The sequence below is a fragment of the Onychostoma macrolepis genome, chromosome 04, assembly GCF_012432095.1.
Source record: "Onychostoma macrolepis isolate SWU-2019 chromosome 04, ASM1243209v1, whole genome shotgun sequence".
NCBI lineage: Eukaryota > Metazoa > Chordata > Actinopteri > Cypriniformes > Cyprinidae > Onychostoma > Onychostoma macrolepis.
This window is the reverse complement of record NC_081158.1, coordinates 34,047,926-34,065,885: the sequence shown is the minus strand read 5'-3', so window position 1 is coordinate 34,065,885 and position 17,960 is coordinate 34,047,926. Positions and strand designations below refer to the sequence as shown.

Here is a 17,960-nt window from a genome sequence, read left to right as displayed (position 1 = left end):
AGATTGGACAAATATTTTGCATGCAAAACTTTGATAATTAGTATCCTCAATTCTCAAACAATTAAACATTGTAAGGACAGTTGCTGTGACACAGTGTTAAACATGCCTCTGTCCCAACTATTTTAGAGTGTGTTGCAGCCATCAAAATCTAAATTTGTTTATAATTACAAAATAAAATTATGTTGGCCAGTGAAAAGCCCTATATACATACAGACATTATTTATTTATTTATTTTTCTGTATATTCTGCTGTAAGGTGGAGTGCATGTAAATGATGGAAACATTGGTGACGTTCCTCCTCACTGGATCTCTGATACAAGGTCTCATTCTTATAGATTATTTCTCTTTTTAACAAGCTGAATTTCTATTATGAAAGCACTTACATGTGACCTTTGTGAGACTGAAGAGCAATAATTGCTGCAGAAGTTTGTTCTGATTATCGACTTTGTAAGAATACTTCCTTTTGTCTGTTTGTGTTCATTTTAGGTGTTTTTTGTGACTTCAGTATCAATCTGCCACAGAGAGTAGAAGCTCTACAAGGATCCTGTGTTTTCATACCCTGCACATTTGACATCGATCAACAACTTAACAGTTACCTCACTGATAGTGCAAAGAGAAAATGGTTTAAGGGTGTAACACCAGTGTTTGCCTCCAACAGCCCCAACACTGGACTGTTAAAAGGAGAAATATTCGGCACTGCTACACAGAAAAACTGCAGCACACGCTTCGATAATGTCAATCAGAGTCATAATGGGTCATATTACTTCAGACTTGAAGCCAATGGTAATTTGCAATATAACTACAAAGAACCTAAACACAACCATGTTCAAATTGGTGTCTTAGGTGAGTGTCATATTGTTCATAGTGTGTCTCGACACAAAAAAAAATCTACTACTGTACAATAGCAATGAACCTTCATTACTGCATATAATCTACATTATCTTGCAATATTTGACTGCATCTCTATGTGTTTCAGGATCTCCACCCAAACCCACACTGAGAGTCTTTAAGGATCAGCAGGAGGTGATGGAGACGGAGGAGGTGATGGAGGGAAGTTCAGTGAGTCTGCGCTGCTCTACTAAGATCTTCTGTCCGTCTCGTCCACCGTCTCTCACATGGAGCTCATCTCTCAATGAGAACATCACAGGACGGCAGTATCAGAACCAAACTGAGCTCATCTCTGATCTGAACTTCACTGTTTCTCACCGTCATCACGGAGTCACTTTCAACTGCTCTGCAACACACCAGCTACAGCAGAAGATCACAACACAAGAGTCCCGTATGCTACGAGTTCAGTGTAAGACAGGAATTATATCAATCTATACTGATTTATCATTTATAATTAGTGCTGTATGCCATAAAGTAATTGCCTGAATGATTTTCTCCTCCACTAGATGCTCCTAAAAACACATCAGTGAGGATAAACCCAGCTGGTTTAGTTCTGGAGGGTCGTTCAGTGACTCTGAGCTGCAGCAGTGATGCAAACCCAGCAGTGAACTACACCTGGTACAGAGACACTGAAGAACTCCTGAATCCAGTTCAGACCGGACCAGACCTGACCATCAACAACACGGACCCGACACACAGTGGACGATACTACTGTAGAGCTGAGAACAAACACGGCACTCAGAACACATCAGTGCTGCTGGACGTCCAGTGTGAGTATTAAGAGTCTTGATAATTTATTCATAATCATTAGTATATTAGACTTGAGGTTTTGGACTTTATAAATAAAACACGAAATACAATAATTATACAGTGGGTACGGAAAGTATTCAGACCCCCTTAAATTTTTCACTCTTTGTTATATTTGTTATATATTGATATTTGCTAAAATCATTTAAGTTCATTTGTTTTCCTCATTAATGTACACACAGCACCCCATATTGACAGAAAAACACAGAATTGTTGACATTTTTGCAGATGTATTAAAAAAGAAAAACTGAAATATCACATGGTCCTAAGTATTCAGACCCTTTGCTCAGTATTTAGTAGAAGCACCCTTTTGATCTAATACAGCCATGAGTCTTTTTGGGAAAGATGCAACAAGTTTTTCACACCTGGATTTGGGGATCCTCTGCCATTCCTCCTTGCAGATCCTCTCCAGTTCTGTCAGGTTGGATGGTAAACGTTGGTGGACACCCATTATTAGGTCTCTCCAGAGATGGTCAATTGGGTTTAAGTCAGGGCTCTGGCTGGGCCATTCAAGAACAGTCACGGAGTTGTTGTGAAGCCACTCCCTCGTTATTTTAGCTGTGTGCTTAGGGTCATTGTCTTGTTGGAAGGTAAACCTTCGGCCCAGTCTGAGGTCCTGAGCACTCTGGAGAAGGTTTTCGTCCAGGATATCCCTGTACTTGGCCGCATTCATCTTTCCCTCGATTGCAACCAGTCGTCCTGTCCCTGCAGCTGAAAAACACCCCCACAGCATGATGCTGCCACCACCATGCTTCACTGTTGGGACTGTATTGGACAGGTGATGAGCAGCGCCTGGTGTTCTCCACACATACCACTTAGAATTAAGACCAAAAAGTTCTATCTTGGTCTCATCAGACCAGAGAATCTTATTTCTCACCATCTTGGAGTCCTTCAGGTGTTTTTTAGCAAACTCCATGCGGGCTTTCATGTGTCTTGCACTGAGGAGAGGCTTCCGTCGGGGTAATCTGCCATAAAGCCCCGACTGATGGAGGGCTGCAGTGATGGTTGACTTTCTACAACTTTCTCCCATCTCCCGACTGCATATCTGGAGCTCAGCCACAGTGATCTTTGGGTTCTTCTTTACCTCTCTCACCAAGGCTCTTCTCCCCCGATAGCTCAGTTTGGCCGGACGGCCAGCTCTAGGAAGGCTTCTGGTCGTCCCAAACGTCTTCCATTTAAGGATTATGGAGGCCACTGTGCTCTTAGGAACCTTAAGTGCAGCAGAAATTTTTTTGTAACCTTGGCCAGATCTGTGCCTTGCCACAATTCTGTCTCTGAGCTCTTCAGGCAGTTCCTTTGACCTCATGATTCTCGTTTGCTCTGACATGCACTGTGAGCTGTAAGGTCTTATATAGACAGGTGTGTGGCTTTCCTAATCTAGTCCAATCAGCATAATCAAACACAGCTGGACTCAAATGAAGGTGTAGAACCATCTCAAGGATGATCAGAAGAAATGGACAGCACCTGAGTTAAATATATGAGTGTCACAGCAAAGGGTCTGAATACTGTGACGGATCGGTCGCCCTCCCCCTCATCATCATCATCACCACCCCGTCCCTTATTTGCCGCCCTTCACCAGGCTCCCGACTGGAGTGGGTGGATGAGAGGAGGGGCGTGGGATCAACGTGGGCTGGCGGCGTGTGATGAGGCACAGCTGGACCGAATGAAGCCTCATCACAGCCGCTGTTAAATGCCGAGCGCGCCTCTCCTCGAGAGACCGGTCTCTTCCCCCGTGCATGCACGCTGGTGTCCTCGTGGGTCCAGGAAGGGTGCGTAGAGGGACGTCGCGCCACCGGAGATGTGAGCTGCAGAACCCGCGGTCCGGGAGAAAGCCGCACCCGTGATACGGCCGTCGGGCCAGGATGCCGGGCCGTTCAAGTCCCGCCAAAGGCCGAGGAAGAAGAGGAAGAGCCGCCGCTCAGAAGAAGCCGCCACCCCTCGTAACCGGACCAGAGCGGGAGCTCGTGCGGCCACCGGACTCCGCCCCTTCCCTGGACCCTTCCCCTTCTGAACACTGCCCTCCTTCACGAGCCCCACAGCACAACGAGGACACCAGATCCCCCCGTTTTGTTGGACACTTCTTCCCCCTGGACACTTTCTTTTATCATTTTTGTTTAATAAAAGCCTCTCCGAGGCCTGACGCCACACCCACTGTGTCTGTCGTTGGCTCCTCCCGTCACAATACTTAGGACCATGTGATATTTCAGTTTTTCTTTTTTAATAAATCTGCAAAAATGTCAACAATTCTGTATTTTTCTGTCAATATGGGGTGCTGTGTGTACATTAATGAGGGAAAAAAATGAACTTAAATGATTTTAGCAAATGGCTGCAATATAACAAAGAGTGAAAAATTTAACGGGGTCTGAATACTTTCCGTACCCACTGTATGTAATATTACACACACACACACACATATTATATATATATACAGTATATATATACATACATACAGTGCCCTCCAAAAGTATTGGAACAGTAAAGACAAAATTGCTCTGTTGGCTGGTGAGTCAAGACATTTGCAAATATGATTAAAAGATGAATATGAGACAAAACTGTAGAATGTCACATTTTATTATTAGACGTTTCAACACACATGTTTTACCAATTAAAAAGAACAGCACTTTTAGAGTTCATCCCACTCATTGATGTGAGCATAAGTATTGGGACAGCTGAACGTAAGGCAGATATAAAAGATTAAAAGCTATTATTTAGTTGCAGATCCCTTGCGCACAATCACAGCAGTGAGTCTGTGACCCATAGACATCACTATTGCTCTCATCCTTTCAAATACTTTTCCCAGCCTTTAATGCAGCCAATTCCAGCTGTTGCTCGTTTTGGGGAGTTTCTGCCTTTACTCTCCTCTTCAGCTGGTGAAATTCATGTTCAATCGGATTTAAATCTGGAGATTGACTTGGGCAATCTAAGACTTTCCATTTCTTTGCCCTTATAAATTCCTTGACTGAACTGGCAGGGTGCTTTGGGTCATTGTCCTGATGCAATATGAAACACTTCCCAATGAATCTGGTGATATTTCTTGAATATTGGTAGGCAAGATGGTTTTGTACCCTTCCAAATTCATTCTGCTACTGTCATCATACATTAAGTCATCAGTAAAGTTGAGAGGGCCTGTTCCAGAGACAGCCATGCATGCCCATGCCATGACACCACCTCCACCATGCTTTACAGATGAGGCTGTATGCTTGGGATCATTGCAGTTCCCTTTTTTTCTCCACATTTTTGCTTTCCCAGATGAAGGTTCATCTTTGTCTCATCGGTCCATAAACACAGTTCCAAAACTCTTCTGGCTCACCTTTGTGATTTTTGCAAGCTCTAATCTTGCCTTTCTATTTTTGGTGGTGGTCAGAGGTTTGTATCTTGCTGTGTAGCATCTGTAATTCTGTGTCAAAGTCTCCTGAGGACAGTAAATTGTCAGAGCATCACCCCAGCTTTCTGGAAGTTGTTGGTGATTTTACAGACACGTCTTTTAGGGTTCATTTTCACAGCTTTTATGATTTGTCTGTCATCAACTACTGTTGTTTTCTCAGCCGATCAGGTCGTTGTTGGTTGCTGGTGTCGCTGGTGGTTTCCAAACTCTTGATTTCTCCATGCCCTTTGTTTTTGCTAGAGCTCTAACTGACTACCTCTTTTCTTTTAGCATCCAAACTGCTTGCTTTTCTCTCAAAGTCAGCTCCCTTGTCTTCATACTGGTTTGTGTGTGTCATCATCGAATGCAACATGCAGAATGCAGAAGTAATGGATATAACTGATATGACACATTCCCTGCTTTTAATATCTGAAGAATTAATGCAACAGGACACAGCTGATCACTTAGAAAGACCTGTGAGGCAACTGTTCCCATACTTATGCTCACATCAGATAGAGGGATGAAACTCTAAAAGTGCTGAACTTCTTAGCTGGTAAAACATCTATGTGTTGAATCACCCAATAATAAAATGTGACATTCTGTAGTTTTGTCTCATATTCATCTTTTAATCATATTTGTAAATGTCTTGACTCCACAGCCAACAGTGCAATTTTGTACTTTTGGAGGGCACTGTATATATATATATATATATATATATATATATATAATTAAAACAACAATAAGTGTACAGCATACATGTGAACTCCTTCAGTATTATTTGAAAAGCATGCTTTTTTCACTAAATGTTTCCCATACTTCCATTAGTGTTATTTCATAGTCTTAACGACTTTACGTTTATTTTTAAAAATGTGCAAAATAATAATATAAAATATTGTGATAGCCTAAATAATTTTGTTTTCCATTAGATGCTCCTAAAAACACATCAGTGATGATAAACCCAGCTGGTTTAGTTCTGGAGGGTCGTTCACTGACTCTGAGCTGCAGCAGTGATGCAAACCCAGCAGTGAACTACACCTGGTACAGAGACACTGAAGAACTCCTGAAACCAGTTCAGACTGGACCAGACCTGATCATCAACAACACTGACCCGACACACAGAGGACGATACTACTGTAGAGCTGAGAACAAACACGGCACTCAGAACACATCAGTGCTGCTGGACGTCCAGTGTGAGTAGAAAAATCGTAACTATATATTTACCATACTTCCATTAGTGTTATTTTATAGTTGCTGTTTTTACTACTAGTTTAAAATCTGAAAAAGTTAGACATAAAGTGTGTATGTTTGGTAATCTTCTAGACGTCTAGTGTGAGAACTTGTTAATCTGCTGAGAGTCCAGTGTGAGTACTTGGTAATCTGCTGTACGTCCAGTGCGAGTACTTCGTAATCTTTGTAATCATGAACTGCCTTTTTTAAAATGATTTTTTACTGTTCTTGGAGGTTCCCTTATAATGTTATCAAGAATTTTACATCAAAAAAATCATAATTTAGAAGTAAAAGGCTATTTTCTGTCCTGTTTTTGACTCCCTTCATCAGAACGCTCTGTTTGAGCAGGCGTGGCGGATTGTAGACTCGGAAGTAAATGCCTACTGCTATGACTGGCTAACAGTTGTGTATGTTTAACAGCCTACGTCCTTCACAGATGGATGCTGCAGTGATTTAGGTTTAAAATGCATAAATAATCATATCAAACTATTTGTAATAACAAAACAACAGCAATAATAAAAAGTTACTCACACTTGAGTGTTGCGATTGTAGGATCTTTTAGTTTCAAATTTTCTGAAAATCTTGCATCGAATTGTGCCTTGTTTGTAAACAAATCCACGGTAAAATAAAGTGAACAAAGGATGAAACTTTTTGTTTCTGCACAGACCTGTGTCTGCCACTCTCGTAAATACTATGTGTGCGAATCGGTGGGCTGTGCTAAACAGGCAATGCTCTACAAGCAGGCGTTGATCTTCTTCTGCGGAGGCGGTGTTTAGCCACACTATTACGTCATAAGGTGGCACATTCCACAACCTGTTGTTTTGGCAGACTGGCTTCAATATACGTAAGCTGATTTTAGACTAACAAGAACATTTTGAGTTCTGAAACTTACAGAATGTTTTTATAGTACAATGACCTCTTATATGTCAAAAGATCAATGGAATTTTGATTTCTCATTTCATGACCCCATTAAACCTTTACACACAGCTAGTGTGAAGTAAACAGGTAATGGGTAAAACACAGACATGTGGTGTTTTGTTTGGCCTACAGTAGATGTTTGCACACATACATTAACACGTTGCCTACATCTGAAACTTGTACAACAGAGGTTTAAACCTGCAGCCTTTCAAATTTTGAACTTTTAAACTATACATTCTACATCACACTTTTTTTCCTCAGATGCCCCAAAAAACACAACGTTGTCAGCGTTTCCCTCCAGCTCAGTGATGGAGGGCAAACCAGTGGCTCTGAACTGCAGGACTGATGCAAACCCAGCAGTAAACTACACCTGGTACAGAGAGACTGGATCTCAATTTGAGTTTCTCCAGACTGGATATAATCACACCTACATCGTGACAAACCCTACACACGGCGCATGGTATGGCTGTAATGCTCAAAACCAGCATGGCCAACGCAACGCTACAATTCAACTTGATGTTCAGTGTGAGTACAAAGACAAATCTCAAATTAATTTAATCCGATAACCTTAATCTGATCCCAATCACATAAATACTGTGAACATAGTACAATAACTGCAGTAATTGCAGCAAACACATAACAACTCTAGACGGCACTGCAATTGAATGCAAAGTGCATTGTTTATGGTGAAAAATAATGCAAACTGACATGAAAAAGTTGAAATTTTACTATAAAAACATGCAAGAAACACATAGTTTCAAACAGTCAAAATATGACTTTCAACACTGAGAAGACTACTATAGAGTTGCAAAACCCAAGCATGTTTAAATGAATTAAACTTTACATGTAACTAAAGATAATGACAATTTTATTATATAAACTACACTACAGCATGCTATATGGTGTAATATTTTAAATGGTGGTAATCTGGTTAAAGGTGATTGAATATACAGTCAGCTGTGCATCAAAGCTGTGAAATGGGCATAGCACTGTGACAAATGTCTTCATATACAGAACATTCATATGAGTAGGACATTTGGCTCCCCTTAGTAAACACTCATGTTACAAAGCAACATGTTAAAATTACGCTACAGCATTTTGTAATCGGAATTAAATTTCAATATAAAAACCTTTATGAGACTGCACGAGTCTAAATGATTTTCTACAGAAATCGAAAGCATTAGATGCTGCACATTAAACAATGTTTTGGCAAAAAAAAAAAAAAAAAAAATTTTAAAAAAGGAAAAAAGTGGCTTGTTCTATCAGTGCTCAGTTGTTTTTTTCTGATTTGGTCATGAACATATTAATTTTTGTCCACAGTTAAATGTGCTATGCAGTTTCTGTCAACACTGTAAAAAAGCTTATGGTAAAAAAAAAGGTTGCTGTTGCCAAAGCTTTACAATAAAAAAAATAAAAAATAAAAAATTACAAACATTTTAGTCTTTTACACTGTATAGACCATCAAGCTCTTCTTTAACATAATCATATTCTCTATTTCAGTTGCACCCAAAATCTCCAGCTCTTGTAGCCGAAACAGTGTAATCGCGTGTGTCTGTGAGGCTCATGGGAATCCCTGCCCTACACTAGAGTGGCGTCTGTCTGGACATGTGCTCGCTAACTCTACAGAAACCTCCATCAGTGAGGAGACGCTAGGAAGCACAGGAGTGAAGAGCGTCCTGACCACCCGTCAGTCCCTCACAGACACGCACGTCCTGCAGTGTTTCAGCTCAAACACTTACGGCAGAGCGAGTCAACAGTTTCAGACCTTCCCATCAACACAAGAGACAAGTGAGAAACACAAAACAACAGCTTTATCTTAATATTATATTCTTAAAACACTGCTTGTAGATAGTGTATTATGCACATGTATTTTGTTCATGTACACTTACATTACTATATTTTAGACACTTTAGTACACTTTTAAAAAGTGCAGTATGTAATAATGTCAATACTTGATTATAATTTTAACTGTGGTGCTATTCAATACATAGTTAGTATAGTTAAATAAAAAAGAAACATCTCGGTTATGTTATGTAACCCTCGTTTCCTAAAAGAGGGAACGGAGATGTTACGTCAACACTGACATTAGGAGCTCCAATCACCTCTGACCATTACAAGAAACAGCTAATGACGATTGGCGCATGGAATCTGCATGCCATGCCACTCAAGATGGTGGCATGCATCCACTTATTCAGGTTTGTGCTGAGGAACAGAGAAAGCATCCTTCCATTCAGCACAGTTCAAGGTTGTGGCATGAAGGATGTAACGTTTCCTCCTTCAGGAAACAAAGGTTACATAACATAACTAAGATGTTCCCTTTCAGTCAGTCACATTTGGCATTATGCTGACACTGACGTTAGGGGTCCCTATGGAAAATGCCACATCCAAGAACTGGGTTACAGAATTGAGGATGCAGGTGCTGGCAAGCAAGCGTGCCAAGACAGATGCATCTCGATCTGTAACCCACCCAACGCCCAGTACCAGATAGAAATCATAAAGTAAACATTTGGGGGAGGGGAGGGGGAAGAGTGACACCAAGATAGTAATGTAAGAATTCATATGACTGATTGCAGCATAGACTAAAATACAGAAATGACCTCATTACCTCAGGGGGACATAAGTATTGACATAGAGGTCTGTCAAGAGAAAGATACGGGTTTATCAAGGGAATCCATACTGTGGATACTACATACATGACACATCTATGGGCACCTGGTACAGTGCAAGGGGTGACAAAGGCATACAACACAAGTACTGAACCTTACAACAGAGTCCTCTGCCGAGTCTGAATGACACATGGTGCTGGAGGAACTCGACCAGAGTTCGCCCAAGGTGGGGAACTATACTGGAAGATGATAAAGCGCACATATCCATCAACCAGAGGAATGGCGCCGCAAGCAAGATGCCGAGCCCACACGGGAGGAAACTGTCTCAACCCAAAGATTATAGGATCTCGTGAAGGTATTAGGTGTCACCGAGCCTGCAGCTCTGCAGATATCTGCTAGAAAGGCGCTGTGCGTTAACACCCAGGAAGAGGCCACACTCCGAGTGGAGTGAACTCTCAACTTCAGTGGGCACAGCTCGCCTTGCTCCAAAACAAAGAGCTGGTCAGAGCGTCTGAAGCTCTGGGTGAGTTCCACAGCAACTCAAGGGCTGGATCTGCCTACTCCAAAGGCAGCACTGGCAAGCTCACCACCTGATCCTGAAAGGGAGTGGTGCGAACTTTGGGCACATAACCAGGCCGGGGTCTCAGGATAACGTGAGAGTCAGCTGGCCCAAATTAGAAAATAAGAAAACATGATTATATTATATAAATATTCTATACATACATACGTATGTGTGTGTGCATATATACATGCACGTGTATACACACACGATACCTGTTTTACATATTTTCTTGGCATGATTCATCAACCGAAAATGCCTGCAGGTCCCCAAACCTCTTGATGGAAGTGAGCATGATCAGGAGCACTGTCTTCAAAGACAGAATCTTGAGCTCAACTGAATCAAGCGGCTCAAAGGGGGCTCTCCGAAGTCCTGCAAGGACCACAGTGAGATCCCAGGAAGAAATGAGGTGCGACCTAGGAACCTGATGATCAGGTCATGCTTCCCCAAGGATCTTCCAATTCACTGCATCGTGATGTGCTGCAATAGCGGTGACATGCACTTTTAAAGTATAGGAGGACAGCCTCCGCTCCAACTTGATGAAAAGAATACCAACGAACAGACTCCACTTCAGAACATAAGCCTGTCTAGTAGAAGGGACTCTAAGCCTGAGTGATAGTATCTATCGCAGCCCGTGACAAGCCAGTGAAATCTGCCACGTCTTGTCCAGCCAAACGTGCAGCTTGCCTGTTGCATATGCCTCCCCAGCCTGTCCTGGAGGCATCTGTTGTAACAACATGCCTCGACACTTGCTCCAAGTTGAAATGGGCTGAAAAGACATTGACAAACTGAGGACACAATCACCCAATGTGTGCCACGGTGCCATGCCCATTTCGGGACAACAGCTATTTGAAGTAACCACGGTGAAGCGGCTGGGGTAAGGAAGAGTGCCCAACCCAGGAAGCATAGCATCCTGAAGTAGAGGCAGACAAGCAGCTCTTACCTGGTTCCCCGAATCTCCGTCGTCCGAGACAAATTTTGAAAATCCTACAAGATTGCTATAATCCCAGGCTAAAATCTGTAGTCTTTGATCGCTGGTTTGACATGTTCACCGACAGCCGATTAATGGCTGTTGCGATCAGATTTCACCTCCGACGAAATTCTGGCAGTGTCAGAAGATTTGGTGTACAGTCCAGCAGTGTGACTACCCCAAAGATGAATGTCAAATTGTCTCCGTTTTTCAAGACAAGCTATGAGCAGAATTAATGCTAGAGAATTATTCTATCAGCCATAAACTCTGGCATTCCCATCCTCCGCTCAAGGAATTCATCTGATATGTTTCTTTTCTATATAAACACTGGCTGCGCCGCTGTTTTCATGTGGGTGTGTAGAGCTGCATACACTATTCTTCTTCAATACACCAGTATTGCTGCCGTTCATATACTTTTCACGATAGCCAACATTTTGGTCCTGCGTGCAATGCAGTTTGCATTGTTTGGTGCGAACAAGTTTTCTTGTGCGGACCAGTTTTTAACTCGTCTTGACTGTCGTACAGTCTGACATTAATGACAACTGAGATCCCATAGTGTGACAGATCATCATGTTCGTACAGTCTGACAAGTACAATCCTAAAGGACTTAAAAAAAAAAAACAATCGCACAGTGTGAGCCCGGCTTTATAGGACTTAGTGATGCCAAAGTGATGATCAAATGGAGCCCAAACAGAGACTTTACTCCTGAGAAATGTGTTCATATTTGCCAAGACACCAAAGTCTGTAATCACACATCTAAGATCTCAACATGAACTCAAACATTTCTCATCAAATCCACATTCATTTTATAGCTCTGTATTTTCTACTAGGACAAAGGTTGACTCATTTGTGTCTATTTTTATTCCTCCCGAGAAACATCTAAAATAGTTTAATGGTTTTAATGATAGTTTAATGAGATCTCCTGAACTGTGAAAGACCAACCTCTGAGCAATGAAGCACTGTTTTCCAGGTTTCCATTATCCATCGGTGCTGCTCGGAGCTGCTGTTGGCGTCTCAGTGATGATGATCGTGTGCATCGTGATGCTCTGCTGTGAACGGTGGGTAAAAATGCCCTTTGAGGAATAAGAAAACAACAAGAAAACATGATTATATTATATAAATACTCTATACATATGTAGGTATGTTTATAGATATAGAGTATATAGAGTTGTGTTCAAAATAATAGCAGTGTGTTTAAAAAAGCGAGTAAAGCTCAAAATCGTTATAATAACTTTTACTTCAATAAATACAAATGCATTGGGAACATTGCATATTCTATTCTAAATCAAAACATGAAGAACATTTTGCAAATTTGTTATTACTTTACAGAAAGTGAAGAAAAAGGAATATTCAAAAAAAAAAAAAATAGCAGTGTCAGCATTTTTCTTTACAAAGTCAAACATTTACTGTATAAACAGAAAAATGCTTGAAGATTTAGCTTTCTTGTGAATGACTGAACTAACATTTAGTTGTATAGCCACGGTTTCTGAGAACTGCTTCACATCTGTGTTGCATGGAGTCTGGCACCTGTGAACAGGGACAGGTACCGTGAAGCTGGTTTAGCTGGCTAGCCAGGTAAGTTTCAGTTTAGTTTGCGCCAACTCTGGGTTTTAGGTACCATGAAAGTGGCTTGGCTTTTAGCAGTGTTTATTGCCATAGTAACTTTCGCTCCACAGCTAACCGGGGCAGGTTATGTTCTGGTTTAGAGATCTCAAACTGAAATCTGACCAATCAGCTTCAAGCAAAGTGACACATCTCTGACGCAATAAAGCCACTCCTCCAGTTTCTCTTACTCCAAATTAAAGGACACTACATAGTAAAACATTTTTAAAGATAAAATCATCAGATTTTTAGAGATGATTATTTTTTTTATAATTATTTTTTATTTATATAATTATATAATTATTATACCCTTAATCCATTACACAAGCCAGCTTAGTTTAATAGTAATTAAGCTTTTATTTTAAGTTAATATAAGCATATAGATAATATGCAATATGAATAAATTTTAGAATCAACAGCTGTAAGCATGACTACATATGAGTTTAGATTTTAAAGTGTTTTTATACCTATTAATATTATAAACTCTATAAACTAACTTTACAACTTTTACTTGCACTTATATGGTAAGATGTTCTCTTTAAGTTTTTTTCTTTCATGGATGGATCGTTTCATCTTGCTGTGTAAAATTCTTCATATTGTTCAATCTTTTAATCTTTGGTAGTGAATCTCACCAGAAGTGAATCACAGTTTCGAGGCATGTGATTGGATGCTCATTACTGATGTCACACATTCATGTGCACACGCTCCATTAACTCAGGATGAAGCCTGAGTTGACATAGAAAGTTGATGATCAGCTTCATGGTACCAACAAAGCCAGATTGGACTGGTTTGGTTTTGTCAACTCAAAACTAATTCTGTAACCCTGAGTTTGTTCAGCCACCATCATGGTACAGGCCCCTGGTATTCCAGCCCAGGACGATTGCACTACATACCACAATTCCTCTGCATTTCTTGGTTTTGCCTCAGAAACAGCATTTTTGATGTCACCCCACAAATTTTCTATTGGATTAAGGTCTGGAGATTGGGCTGGCCACTCCATAACATTACTCTTGTAGGTCTGGAACCAAGATGCTGCTCGCTTACTGGTGTGTTTGGGGTCGTTGTCTTGTTGAAACACCCATTTCAAGGGCATTTCCTCTTCGGCATAAAGCAACATAATCTCTTTAAGTATTTTAATGTACTCAAACTGATCCATGATCCCTGGAATGCGATAAATAGGCCCAACACGTAGTATGAGAAACATCCCCATATCACCACTTCTCTTCTCAGTGTACTGTGGCTTAAATTCAGTGTTTGGGGGTCGTCTGACAAACTGTCTGCGGCCCCTAAACCCCCCAAAAAAACAATCTTGCTTCATCAGTCCACAAAATATTGAGCCATTTCTCTTTAGGACAGTCAATGTGTTCTTTGGCAAATTGTAACAATGGGACTTTGCAGGGGCTTCTTGACGATAGCTTGGCTTCACATAGGGGTCTTCTAATTGTTACAGTATACTCACAGGTAACTTTAGACTTTCTTTGATCACCCTGGAGCTGATCATTGGCTGAGTCTTTGCCATTGGCTCTTCTTCGATCCATTCGAATGGTAGTTTTCCGTATTCTTCCACATCTTTCTGGTTTTGGTTGCCATTTTAAAGCATTTGATATCATTTTAGCTTAGCAGCTTAGTAGTTTTTCAGAGAGAAATGCACAGTACAACATTTGCTGCCTTCGTCCTTAAATAAGGGCCACTTGTCTGACAACGGGGAATCTCATTGTGAAATAAATGCTTTGCATAAACGCTTTGCACCCAATTATTGCAACGTCCTTTTGCCAGGGTAACAGCTCTGAGTTTTCTTCTATAATGACTGAAGAGTTTGGAGAACACCTGATAAGAGATCAGAGACCATTTTCTTCATCCAGAATCTCTCCAGATCCTTCAGATTCACAGCTCCATGTTAGTACTTCTCCTCTTCAGTTCACCCACTCATTTTCTGTAGGGTTCAGGTCAGAGGACTGGGACAGCCATGGTAAAAGATTCATTTTGTGCTCAGTGACCCATTTTTGTGTTTATTTTGATGTTTGTTCTGGATTATTGTCCTGATGGAAGATCCAAACACGGCCCATTATAAGATTTCTAACAGAGGCAGTGTTTTTGTGTGAAAGATCAAAAGGATAAACAATGCAGATTTATTTTCACAGCCGCCTTTGCTCATAATTATCAAGGGTGCCAATATTAGTGGAGGGCACTGTATATATATATATATATATATATATGTGTGTGTGTGACCCTGGACCACAAAACCAGTCTTAAGTGTCAGTTTTTCGAAATTGAGATTTATACATCATCTGAAAGCTGAATAAATAAGCTTTCCATTGATGTATGGTTTATTAGGATCTGACAATATTTGGCCGAGATACAACTATTTGAAAATCTGGAATCTGAGGGTGCAAAAAAAATCTAAATATTGAGAAAATCTCCTTTAAAGTTGTCCAAATGAAGTTCTTAGCAATGCATATTACTTATCAAAAATGAAGTTTTGATATATTTACAGTAAGAAATTTACTAAATATCTTCATGATCTTCAGTTAATATCCTAATGATTTTTGGCATTAAAGAAAAATCGATAATTTTGACCCATGCAATGTATTTTTAGCTATTGCAACAAATATACCCCAGCGACTTAAGACTGGTTTTGTGGTCCAAGGTCACATACATATACCCTGGACCACAAAACCAGTCTTAAGTCACTGGGGTATATTTGTTGCAATAATGCTAAACTTGCTAAAAATACATTGCATGGGTCAAAATTATCGATACATATATATATACACACATGTGATACGTTTTTTTACATATGTTATACAGATTTCTTTTCAGCTATTATGGTAAATGTTTTTCAAAAGTATACAGTTTCAATCAGGGTTATTATATTAAAAGCTAAAACCATAAAAAAAAACTTTGTTACTTCAAATAAAACATTAACTGAAATAAAACACAAATAAATAAATAAATAATAATAAATAAACTAAAATAACTCAAATTTAAATAAACCAAAATTAATCAAATTTGAAAAAAAAAGATAAAAATGACAAAAACACAACAAAATGACAAACTTTAACTGAAACTAAAGCGAAAACAGAAACAATAAAATTTAAAGTTTTTGTAATTGTGTGTTACTGTCATTTTTAGTTTTCTTTTTTTAAATATGTCTATATATTTTTTATTAAATTTTATTTCAGTTTTATTTATTTTAGTACATTAAGTTAAAATGAAAATGATAATTTTTTTAATGGTTTTGTTCTGATGAACAAAATTCCGGCAGCCATATCACCCTGTAGCCCAAGACTGGTCTCCCACTGAAGCGAAGCAGCTTGTGCCTGGTCAGTACCTGCTACCTGGATGGGAGACCTCCTGGGAAAACTAGGTTGCTGCTGGAAGAGGTGTTAGTGAGACCAGCAGGGGGCGCTCACCCTGAGGTCTGTGCGGGTCCTAGCGCCCCAGTATAGTGATGGGGACACTATACTGTCAAAAAAGCACTGTTCTTCGGATGAGACGTTAAACCGAGGTCCTAACTCTCTGTGGTCATTAAAAATCCCAGGATGTCTTTCGAAAAGAGTAGACGTGTGACCTCGGCATCCTGGCCAAATTTGCCCATAGGCCTCTGACCATCATGGCCACCTAACCATCCCCATATCTACTGATTGGCTTCATCACTCTGTCTCCTCTCCACCAATAAGCTGGTGTGTGTTCTGGTGCACTATGGCTGCTGTCGCATCATCTGGGTGGATGCTGAACACCGGTGGTGGACGAGGAGATCCCCCTCACAATGTAGAGTGTTTTTAGTGCTTAGAAGAAAAAGCAGAAAAGCGCTATATAAATGTAATGAATTATTATTATTGATGAGACTTTACTTGGTTTTTGCTGCATCACAAGGATTCGTCATTCTGACTGAGATATCATATAAGCATTAAGTTTTTAATGATCTGAAAACATGTTTTTCAGAAGAAGGAAAGAAAAACCTTCAGAAACCAGACAAGACGACATATCTGGACTCACTCTGACTCAAACAGTGAGTAATTCATTCTCAAAGACATTACAGACAGTGGTTCAGCAGATCTTCTCCACTCATTTTGCCATTTCTTCTCCATCAGGCCGTTGCTCTGGATAATGACGGCCAGTTTGTTTACGGCAATAACGGCATGCTGTCATCCACCGCACCAAGTTCACCAGAATCTCTTCATTATTCCTCCATCGACTTCACAAACACTGAACCGCCGTCAGGAGAGATCACGGGCATCGCCTCGTGGATAGGATAGTAGTTCATCCAAAATTGAAAATTTGTTGCTACTCTTACCGTTTACTCACCCTCAGACCATTCAAGATGTAGGTGACTTTTTTTCTTCGGTACAACAGTAAAGAAGATTTTTATCTGAAATCATGGTCCTTGGTCATTTATAAAATGCCACTCAATGGCAACCGTCCGTCACTTTGAGAGTCAAAAATACCTGTGACCCCTGGTGATATATTGAGGTCTTTTCAAGTGAAACAATTAGTGTGTGCAAGAAATTGAACATTATTTACAACATTATTACCTATAATCAGTGTTGGGTAAGTTACCAACAAAAAAAAAGTAATCCACTACAAATTACGAATTACTTCTTTACTTCTTTAAAATCGTAATTTGATTACATTACTGATTACTGCATTTAAAATGTAATCAGATTACTAATTACTTTACTTTCAAGTTACTTTACTTTTCAAGTTATCAAATCTAAAAAATACACTACAGAGAGTGAGAGAGAAACTCATAGTTATTTCATATTGACTGAAAAAAAAGAAAATACATAAGTAGGCCTATTATTTGTATACCCTGATTCACTCCCAATATCAACAAATCTTTGTTGGTTTGGTTTTGTAAAATAAAGAAAAATAGTGTCTATTATTAAATGAAGCAAGTCATGTCGAAAACAAATATTCTCTGATAAAATAATCTGTCTGAAACCAACGCGAGGTCCAGTCTGAGCTCACATAGGTTAATGTGATCATGCCACGCGCATCGCGCTTTAAAATAATCATC

At 40.0% G+C, this 17,960-nt stretch overlaps 1 protein-coding gene across 1 annotated transcript; it reads left to right on the top strand.

Annotated features, from left to right (window-relative positions):
* The first annotated feature begins 368 nt into the window (after window positions 1-368).
* Window positions 369-17,199, top strand: LOC131538546 (Schwann cell myelin protein-like). Its single transcript, XM_058772408.1, has 10 exons — window positions 369-393; window positions 486-842; window positions 976-1,296; window positions 1,394-1,657; window positions 5,985-6,248; window positions 7,465-7,728; window positions 8,704-8,991; window positions 12,309-12,396; window positions 16,886-16,952; window positions 17,035-17,199. Exons 1-10 carry the CDS (start codon window positions 369-371, stop codon window positions 17,197-17,199), a joined length of 2,103 nt encoding a protein of 700 aa, XP_058628391.1.
* Window positions 17,200-17,960: the final 761 nt, after the last annotated feature.

Coding starts and splice junctions, on each gene's coding strand:
- LOC131538546 (XM_058772408.1), top strand. CDS start 369: ATGAAAGCACTTACATGTGACCTTT. Junction 1,658..5,984: donor AGTGCTGCTGGACGTCCAGT/GTGAGTATTAAG, acceptor GTTTTCCATTAG/ATGCTCCTAAAAACACATCA. Junction 16,953..17,034: donor GACTCACTCTGACTCAAACA/GTGAGTAATTCA, acceptor CTTCTCCATCAG/GCCGTTGCTCTGGATAATGA.